The sequence below is a fragment of the Vitis vinifera genome, chromosome 10 (assembly GCF_030704535.1).
Source record: "Vitis vinifera cultivar Pinot Noir 40024 chromosome 10, ASM3070453v1".
Classification (NCBI taxonomy): Eukaryota; Viridiplantae; Streptophyta; class Magnoliopsida; order Vitales; family Vitaceae; genus Vitis; species Vitis vinifera.
The window spans coordinates 1,480,585-1,490,650 of record NC_081814.1 but is presented as its reverse complement, the minus strand read 5'-3'; the positions used below and the strand labels follow the sequence as shown (position 1 = coordinate 1,490,650).

The window sequence follows — 10,066 nt, the reverse complement described above, 5'->3', positions numbered from 1 at the left end:
AACCGATCGACCCCTAACTCGACCGGACGAGGTTGCCTTTTACTGTTTTTGACTCCCGAGCTTAGAAACCTATAAATTGAGAGCTCCACTACATTTATTGAAAAGAGAACACTTGCATTCAAAGCCTACCTACCTGTTCTTGATCAAAAAGCTCTCATTTCTTTCATTGTGCATTAAATCACCACTTGCATATCCTTTAATGCACTCTTGTTTGTCATCCTAGTTTTGTCTTTTATTTGAGTCATCTTTAAGGTAGGTTGAGTGATTATATCTTGTAACAATCTGAGTATTAAAGCCTTCAAGAGGGTTGAATCTTGAAGAAGTTGTGTAAGAGCCCATTAGAGTCGGAATCCAAGTATAAGAAGATTGGAAGCTTGGTTGAAGTTTCAAGTTAGTGGAACCCTCACTCGGTTAGGAGGTTGAGGAGAGTGGACGTAGGCAAGAAAGTGCCGAACCACTATAAACCCGAGTTTGAATTTTCTAAACTCTATCTCTTTACTTTGCTTATATTTTGTTTAAATATGTTGTGATTGAAAAAAATTTAAAAACTCAATTCACCCCCCCCTCTCTTTTGGGTGTTTTTCTTAACTAAACATAGCAATTGTTTTCTCATATATATTTTTTTAAACTAGATAATTAGTTTCATATATAAAATATTCCGATGTAACCAAGAGAACTATAAGAAGATATTTTAAGTTTTATTAACTGAAAGAGGGAATCTTTTTTTTTTTTTTTTAATATAATTGGAGTTTTGGATTTTGAGAGTTCTAGGATTATAATCTTTTTCTTAAAAAATAGTTTTCATGTAGCCTTTTTGTTCTCCCATTTTCTTATCCCTATTATTGTTTTTTATTATTTTCATATTGGTATTAGAGTTAAGGTTAGACCTAGAATGACAGCGAAATTTGAGGTTAAAAAGTTTGATGGAAGAGATGATTCTAGTTTATAGCATGTTAAGATGTGTCATGTTAACATTAGTTTCAACTTATTAGGCTAATTACTAGCATAAAATGATGCAATAGTTTCATTTTTAAGAGGAGATCATGTGAAAGACTTTAGTGTAAGTTGCTATATATTGTTTGATTGATAACCTAATAACATGAGTTTTTAGGCTAATTAGCTGGTAGTGCTATAATGGTTTGATGTATGGGTAAAAAGTCCAATCTGATTATACCAAGAATGATCACTTACTTATGCTTCTTGATAATTAAGTTAAATCATGTTGGAGCTTGCCGGCTTTGGAAGCAGTTAGGAAGGAGCAGGCTAGATATGAATCAGCTGTGAAACTTGCTAAGTTGTTGATACAAAGAGATACTTCATCGAAAGCTACTAAAGCACGACAAAACCGGAGTAAGCCTAAAACACACACATATAGTCCTTCAACTCCCTCAAGTGATGAAAAAGGGAGACGAAATGCGTCAATTTCATTGCTTTCCCCGGGACATGAAGAGAAAGAAGGCCTCACAGGACGGTCCCAGGAAAGTAGCAAATCTCCCTTCAATGAAAGCAGAGGAGAAGGAGAAGTAGATGGCTCTCCAGAAAACGACATGACTCCCATTATGAGGACCGGTGAAATTCCATTGTTTTTGGCCACCTGGTCAGGCATCCAAGAGATTGTCAAAGAAATATTTGCTGTGCACCCGCAAGCATTTGAGCACATTAATTGCAAAGGGAAGAATATATTGCATTTTGCAATTAAGCACCGCCAAATAAAGATTTTCAACCTGGTGGTGAATAATGAATTCATAGCAAGGAACCTTGTAAGAAAGCTAGATGATGAGGGGAATTCCATACTTCATATGGTTGGGAAAAAAAGAGCAGATTATGTTCCTGAAAAGATACAAAGCCCTGCACTTCAATTGCAAAAGGAGTTGATATTGTTTGAGGTATATATGCTTTGGCTGCCCTAATTCATTGATGCTTATCAATTTGGATGATTCAAGCTTTTGGCTCAAAAGCTTAGCCTTCATTTTTAAACTTAATGTATCATCATATTGCGGTTCTGTTTGTTTATTCCCATCTAAGCTGACTTAAATATCTAAGAGCAAATATAATTACTTGTGTTTGCAGAGGGTGAAGGAAGTCTCTGCAGACTATTTCACTAAGCACCTCAACGAACAGAAGCACACTCCTGAGGAATTATTTGCTGAAACAAACACTAAACTTCGTAAGAGCGCCACGGATTGGCTAAAGCGCACCTCAGAAAACTGCACAGTTGTTGCTGTTCTCATTGCCACTGTTGCATTTGCTGCAGCCTACACCATACCAGGAGGGCCTAATCAAAACACGGGTTTCCCACTCCTTCTCTACCAACCTTTCTTTATGATTTTCACCCTGTCTGATTCACTTACACTTACTTTTGCTTTGACCTCCGTGGTTACATTCCTCTCAATTCTCACCTCCTCGTTTCGATTTCGAGACTTCAAGAACTCTCTTATTCAAAAGCTGATGCTGGGCTTCACATTCTTAATCCTCTCAGTGTCAATGATGATGGTGGCATTTGCTGCAACAATAGTCCTCATGATACATAATAAGGAAAGGTGGACAAAAATTGTGCTGTACTCAGTCGCATTCCTCCCAGTTACGGTCTTTGTTATCTCATATTCACCACTATATTTATCACTCTTGGAAGCATGCAAATATCCGCTGAAGCTTATAGTAAAGGCTTGCCCTAGGTGCAATTATGTTCGTCTCAAACCTTTGATCACCGGTATGTTCGAACATAAAGATGCCCAAGCCAATAGCTCCTCCACTAACCCCCATAAATCTCAGGTTTGAAAGATCTTTGCATGACTCCTCTATCTTTACAGAAATTCTCTGGCTTCAATTTGGGGTGTGGAGTGATTATAATCTTCCTCCTTCTGCATGTATTAAAAAATAAAGAGTGTATATAGTTGATTTAGCATGTTGCGAGTGAAGTAATGATTTGTATTGCCTTACATGGTTCTAAATTTGAATCGTGCATGCTGTCCTCATTTAATAACTTCATATATGTTTTTGGAGAACTGCCATAGATAATACAATTTTATTTTTTTTCATAGAAGAAATTTTGATGAAAAGAAAAAAAGAGGAAAAAAATCGTGGTGGAAAAGGTTCCATGTGAAATGAAATTGAACTCATGTGACAAATAGAAAGATTTATCATTCCTTAACAAGATACGTAATTTGAAATAAGAATTAAGTGGAAGAAAATGAATTGGATTCAATAAAGCTTTAATACTCCTTGTTGTGCTTATAAAAACTTTAATTCCAAACCTTTTTAAACATGCCTATGATTTTTTTTGGTTGAGCAAACAATAACTTTGAATCTTCAATAGAAAGTAAGTCACAACTATGACAAGTTGCAACTCATTGTCAACATACAATCTAAACTCATTGTCCCAACATGTACCACCACACCTCCACAAAAACCCATCCAAAACCCACGACTTTGACGAGTCTCCACAGGTCGGACTGTGGTTCAAGTGCAACTCAAAGGAACGATGACGTGTACCCGGATACAAAGCACGATGACGTGTGATAGCCTTGGCAAAATGGGCCGTGAAAGAGTACGACCTTCTTACTGGAAATAACCTGAAATCTGAGTGGGTGGTTTACGCATGGGTCATAGGCATACCAGAACTAGACGAAAAGATTTGGATAATCAGTCTTGCAGCCACGGACTCCTGCACGTCGAACTCCTACCAGGCATATGTTCGGCAGGAGCTTCCGAATTCCACGACTCATAACCAGCTCGTGCACTTTCGAAAGGATCCTTTCATTGCAGGCGCTTGAGCGGTGCTAGAGACCTCGTTTTGCTAAATAAAGTCCTTCTCAAGAGGAGTACTGGAGTAGTAGTGTACTAAATAAAATAACTCTTTGGGTGGAAGGACAGTGGCGAGGAATGGTGGTTGTAATGTTAATCCAATCTTTTTAAAATAAATAAAATCATCTAAGTGTGCTCTGGGAACCCCTTTTAAGTGGTGATATAGATTGGCTTTTAATTATTTCATTTTACTTATATTAGAGGGGGAAAATTTTTGAAAAAGCAGCATAATTTTAACCTAAATTTCTAAGCTTTTCAAGGTTATAAGTCAAAATATTATACAACATCACTCAATTTTAATGAATTTCAATCCTGATTATAACTTAATTTTTCTTACTCAGAAGCCTTCCTAACATATATGATTCTTTGGGATGGAAAACCATGAAGATCCTTTGGTTCCTCAATCTGGTTTGCCATTATCATATCAACCATGCATGGACTCAAAAATCGTCTCTAGAATCATAAGATCTCTTCTCCGTAGCCATCATTACAATGAACTTTAGTCCCTCTACGTCTTGCCTTCTTTCTCTCTTCATGTCTTGCCTGCTGCCTTTCTCTAATCATTTGCTCTAACTTCCCTTGCACCATGGCTGTGTGCCAGGCTTGATAGTTTATACCATTTGCTAGTTGTGTGTTTTTGTTTTCAACAGTTTGTAGTAGAGTTCATGTATTTAATTATACATTTATGGAAACAAAAATATTAATTCAAGTGAATCTAAAACCAATTTTAGACCACTAGTACTCTTAGTTTGTATTAGAAGTTCGGAATTAGCATAGAACAGACACTCGTGAGGGGCCAAATTTTCTCTATTTTTCCAATCCTTCATCCTATGGATACTAGCTTATCATGTGTAATGGAAGAGATAGAATATTGTTTGTCTTTCTCAAATCATTTTTTTCTTTTAATCCATGAGGGGGTTTTTGGCTATGAAACCCTTCGTAATTTTATTTGATGTAGACAAATTTGTTTGAAAATTTTCAGTTTTTTTTCTCTTTAGGATCTCAAATATAAAAGTATTTTTATTTCCTTGTCGTAAGTACATATAAAAAATAATTAATTCTTATCAAGATATTTATTCAAACAAAAAAAAAAATCAAATACAACAAATCTACATGTAAATATATATAAAGTAAAATATATATTAAATAAGTTCAAAAATATTAAAACATTAAATATATTTATATAAATAATATGGGATTTACTACATATTTCTAAACATGAAAACTGGGTTTTAGATGGATTAATCTAACTATTGACCAACAACTTTCTAATCTTTTAAAAGAAGTTCCTTCTTAACTATTGGTATTTGGCCATCACATTTTAGCATAGTAACATTGTGGGAATCACTGGCCATCAAGAAGAGTCGAGAAAAATTGTCCAAATTGATGGCCATGAAGGGGAGCATGACGAACATGGTATATAAAGGATAATGAACCTTTGAAGCACATTGTCCACCCAAGACCCATTATTATCCGGTAATTGCAAAAATTAAAAAAAAAATCAATATCTATAATTAACTATCCATTGTCTTCTGGCAAGAAGCTCCAATTTCCCAAACCCCCTCCCCCTTTCACACCCCTAATGTCATTGACAACAAGAGGGCTAAACCCATCATTTCAATTTTCAGTGGTCCTATTGGGAATATGTAACCACACACCTAATAAATAATATAAATAATTCATTTCACGTGGCTCCCTAATAGCAACATGGTCATACCATGACTCCAACTCATATCACCCACATGATAGCATGGCCATGTTGTCACGACCATGACACCATCAAAAGCATCACATCCTGTGCATAACATGTCACACCTCTCCATATTCATATCTAATGATTTTTCGGTTCATACCTAATGATTTTTCAAGCAACAGCTTTGAAACATATAACAAATTATTAAACTAATAAAATATGGGGTAAAATTTAATATTTATTATTTATAAGTAGAAAACACTTTTAATATTTATGATATTTAAAAATTTTTATCATTCAAGTATTAAAAATATTAAAAATATTTTTTAAAATTATTCTCAAACACACTCTTAATAATTTAAGTTGATTTTAAATAAAAAATGATGAGTTATTTGTAGCATAAATTAAAATATATTTTCATTTATAAATTTAAAATAAAAGTAATGTAGAAATTCTAAAATTGAACTATATTTAAAAAAATCTTAAATGTTGTTTCATATTTTTTTAAATATAAAGCTTTAATAATTTAAAATAATATAAAAATGAATGTGCACATTATTGAATATTTATTTGCTTATAAATTTAAATTATTAGGTAATAGGAGGACAAGACAAGACCTATTACCTAATAGCTTAAATTTATAAACAAATAAATTTTTAAAAGTAAATTATTTTTTGATGATATCTACGAAATTCAGTGTTCTTCAACCTAAAAATAATATAGAAATTTAAGATGAAAATTGTTTCCTCAACTGTTGAAACTTATTGATAAGATGGAAAGGGGCAAAACCCAATGGCCATGTGTTAAAATTAAAAATGACTTAATGTAAGACACCCATATCATTAATTTGTTGAAAAATAAAACTTTTGTTTTTATATTTTTGTTTTTAAAATATTTGAGAATCAATATATTATTATTATTATTATTATTATTATTATTATTAGTATTGTTATTATTTAAATTTTTATTATTAAATTTAAAAAATAAATCATTAGATGTAATTTTTAAAATTAGTTCAAAATGCCAATCTTAGAAATAGGAAAAGAAAATTGTCGTAAATTATTGTTATGAACACCCGTTATTCCAATGTCTATGAATGCGAAAGCAATAATGTAAACCTCAACTCTTGTGCTCCCATGTCAATTCAATCACTTCATAGATAACCTAAATTGTTATCACAAATGTACATTTCAAAACGTTTAACACTATTTCATCTCTTAGTCTAGAAAAACCTAGATATTTCTAAATAGAATTATTATGGTTTTTTCAATATGCTTCCATCATGTATGTTTGCAATTGAATTGCATGGTAATAAGGGCAAAAATCATATCTTAAACTTGATGTTTGCATTAAACATACTCTCAAATTATTCAATTATATGTTGTCTTGTGTATGTTTAATTTTCTAATAATTTTCATTAAGTGTTAATATTTATATCTATTTTCATGAATAATGATGATTTTACAAACCTCTTAGGATATACCGAATACAATAGTAGGGTATGAGTGGAGTCCAAGGATCAAAGTCGCATAAAGATCAATGACACAATTGTATTTCAAGTGAGTCAAATAAATTTTGTTAAATTAGTTCAAATAAATTTTGTTAAATTTTAAAGTCTTTTAAAATCAACCATACCAGTTTTCAAAATATTTGAACTTTGTTTGTTGATGCATAAAAATTAGTGAAAGATAACACATAAAGTAATAAGACCTATTACACACAAGATGCTACTTGATATGGTAATTTTTAGTATGTATTTGGTTTTTAAAAAAAAAAAAATTAAATGAGTTGTAAATATTAATTCTCCCTACTAGGTCAGGACGTTCACAAGAGACTTGGGTTACAATCTTGTACTCCTTGTCAATCAAACCATTGTAGGGTCCGATGATGCATCTTTGGAGAGAGACAAGAAATAATTAATGCTCCGTCAATGCATTTTTAAAATGGTGTAGGAACATGCCAATGTTTCAAAAGCAGAACAAATGTTCATTGTCTACCCGCATACACAACAAAAGAACTTGTCATTCCTATTATCCATCTACTCCAGACTAATTAGCAAAAGGGTAAAAATATTATGAGTTTTTCATATTAGTATGTATATAATTTGAGATGATTTAAGAAAATTAAGGTGGTAGAACTCACAACGATACGATCTTGAGATGCTTTGTAACATAAATAGAAACTTATTTCTATTATAAAAAAGAAAAATAGAAAAAATTTATTTAGAAATTTTAATATCAAATTATATTTATGAAATAATGTAATTTGCATAAGTTGTATCTGTTATTTCCGTTATTTCTTTTTTACATAAATAATATTTATAAGGGTTAAAATATATCAATTTAATAATTTTAAAAAAATTAAATTGATTTAAACAAATAACCTTAATATTTAAGTAATAATTAATTAAATATTAAAATTCATATAAATAATTTAAACATAATTTAATTTAAATCATTAAATATTAAGATATTTAACCAAATGCTAATTAACTTTCAATATATTTCTTTATCTCTCTCTCCCTCTCTTTTTTTCCATTCTAAAAATGTCTAGTTTTACCAAATGTTTTTCCATTATAAAATAATATAGAAATTAATGGATAAGACTGAAGTTGGGAGAGATTGAAGACATCAAATTTCATGGATTTCCAATAACGACTTTCCACATTTCGTTGTCGTAGAAGAGTAACAATAACAGATGACCATAGAAAGCAACTAAAAATTATTTTAAGATCACTGAAAAAAAGGAAAAAAAAAAGTCCTCTTATCCATTGTAATTTTTTTTTTCATAACTTTCATATTTTCTAGTAGTAATAATCATAAAAATATGAAGTAACTAAACTTTAAATACAAATCATTTTAAAAAATTACTAGACTCTTTAACTAATCCAACATATAAAATCTTGTTTGATCTCAAAATCTATTTATTTAGTGAAAAAAAAATAGTTATATTCAAAGAAGAAATCGATAAAATCATTTTAAACCAATTTTAGTGAATAAATTTCTAATATTAATTGAATTAATTTTTTAATTTTAAATTATTCGTATAAATTATTAAAATTGTTAACAAATTAAATGCATTAAATTTAGTATTTTAAAAAACAGTGTTTTATTTTTAAAGTAAGAAAAAAAAAATTGTTTTCAAATCATATGTTCAAACAAATTCTCACTTAAAAGGTTGTCAATTAGGTGCATGTCAATTAGCTTCTTTTTTTTTTGGCTTATTCAGTAAAGCAAAGTTAATCAAACAAATGATCATTATTTAAGTAAATTCTAGAGGAATGAGAGCCATAAATTGGCTATTCAAAAGCAATCTAGTGACCAAATGATATTTCATTGCTCATTCAGACATTCAGGACCACTTGGTAGTGGAGTCAGTTTCTTTTTCATTCATGATGTTTCCTCGATGCCCCCCTCTATAATTATGGAACCTATGACTATAACCTTCTTCAACCATAAATGTACCTTTCATAGAAAGTATAACAAATATTGATATAGGAAATCAAATTTGTGAGACGACCATCACTCTTCTTTGAGTGAAGTAGTATCTTTAATCATCGTAAATCTAATAATATCATATAGTAATCCTCCCTAATGTGATTATTACATATTTTACACCAAATAAGAGTGTTTGGGAAGTTCTTTTTAAAATTCCATTTTCAAATAAAAAAATAAAATTGTTTCTTATGTTTTCAAAAATAATTTTTCTATTTTAACTTTGTAAAAAGTTTGTAATATTTGAAAGTATATAGGTCTCAGTAATAAATATTTACTTATAGATCTTAATTATGAAATGCCTAAAGAAGGTGAATAGGTATTTATTTCTTTTTAGTCCAATATTTTTAATTTTTGTGAATAGGTATTTACTTCTTTTTAACCCGAATTTTTAATTTTTAATTTCTCTTTAACACTTATGGAATAAAATAGAGAAATCAATCATATAACAGATGATTTTTATGGGGAAAATCATCTACACAATCTTCTAAGATTATACGGATGTAAAAATCATAGGATTTGAACAAATTCACAATTGAAAGAAAAGTATAGAAATTTACCTAATGGATGTCATCCTTAAGACTTACTTTTAGTGGTAATTAAGTAATAAAATTTTAAAAATAAATAAATAAATTGGTTATGATAAACAACCTTAATATTTAAGTAATAATTAAATACTAAAATTCATATAAAAAATTTAAGCATGATTTAATCGAAAATTATTTAAATTATTAAACATTAAATATTTAAAATTTTACCAAATGCTTAGAAGTTTCAAGAGATGGAAGACATCAATTTTACTAATTTCCAATAACCCCTCTCCACATTTTTCTGAGAAAGGTGTTTGAAAGGAGTGAGAGAAGTTTTTCCCAAGATTGCGGAAGAATGACAGATGACCATAAAAAAAGATTAAAAATTATTTTAAAGGCAAAAATATTGACCACATAAGAGAAAGATGTTTGAAAGGAGGGAAATAACCTTTTCCCAAGATTGCGGAACACAAAAATCTTGATCACGTACAAAAATCTTATATATATAATCTAGTTTTATTAAAAAATTATTTGTTTAATAAAAA

The 10,066-nt window shown here is 30.2% G+C and overlaps 1 protein-coding gene across 1 annotated transcript; it reads left to right on the top strand.

The window, feature by feature from the left end:
* Window positions 1-1,547: 1,547 nt before the first annotated feature.
* Window positions 1,548-3,773, top strand: LOC132254458 (ankyrin repeat-containing protein ITN1-like). The gene is made up of 3 exons (XM_059740149.1): window positions 1,548-1,886; window positions 2,071-2,710; window positions 3,523-3,773. Exons 1-3 carry the CDS (start codon window positions 1,548-1,550, stop codon window positions 3,771-3,773), a joined length of 1,230 nt encoding a protein of 409 aa, XP_059596132.1.
* The last annotated feature ends 6,293 nt before the right edge of the window (window positions 3,774-10,066 follow it).

Excerpts from the sequence above, each read along its gene's own strand:
- LOC132254458 (XM_059740149.1), top strand. The coding sequence starts at position 1,548 with ATGACTCCCATTATGAGGACCGGTGAAATTCCATTGTTTTTGGCCACC. Across the intron at positions 1,887-2,070 it reads AGGAGTTGATATTGTTTGAG|AGGGTGAAGGAAGTCTCTGC; the intron begins GTATATATGCTT and ends TTGTGTTTGCAG. Across the intron at positions 2,711-3,522 it reads TCTCAAACCTTTGATCACCG|CCTTGGCAAAATGGGCCGTG; the intron begins GTATGTTCGAAC and ends GACGTGTGATAG.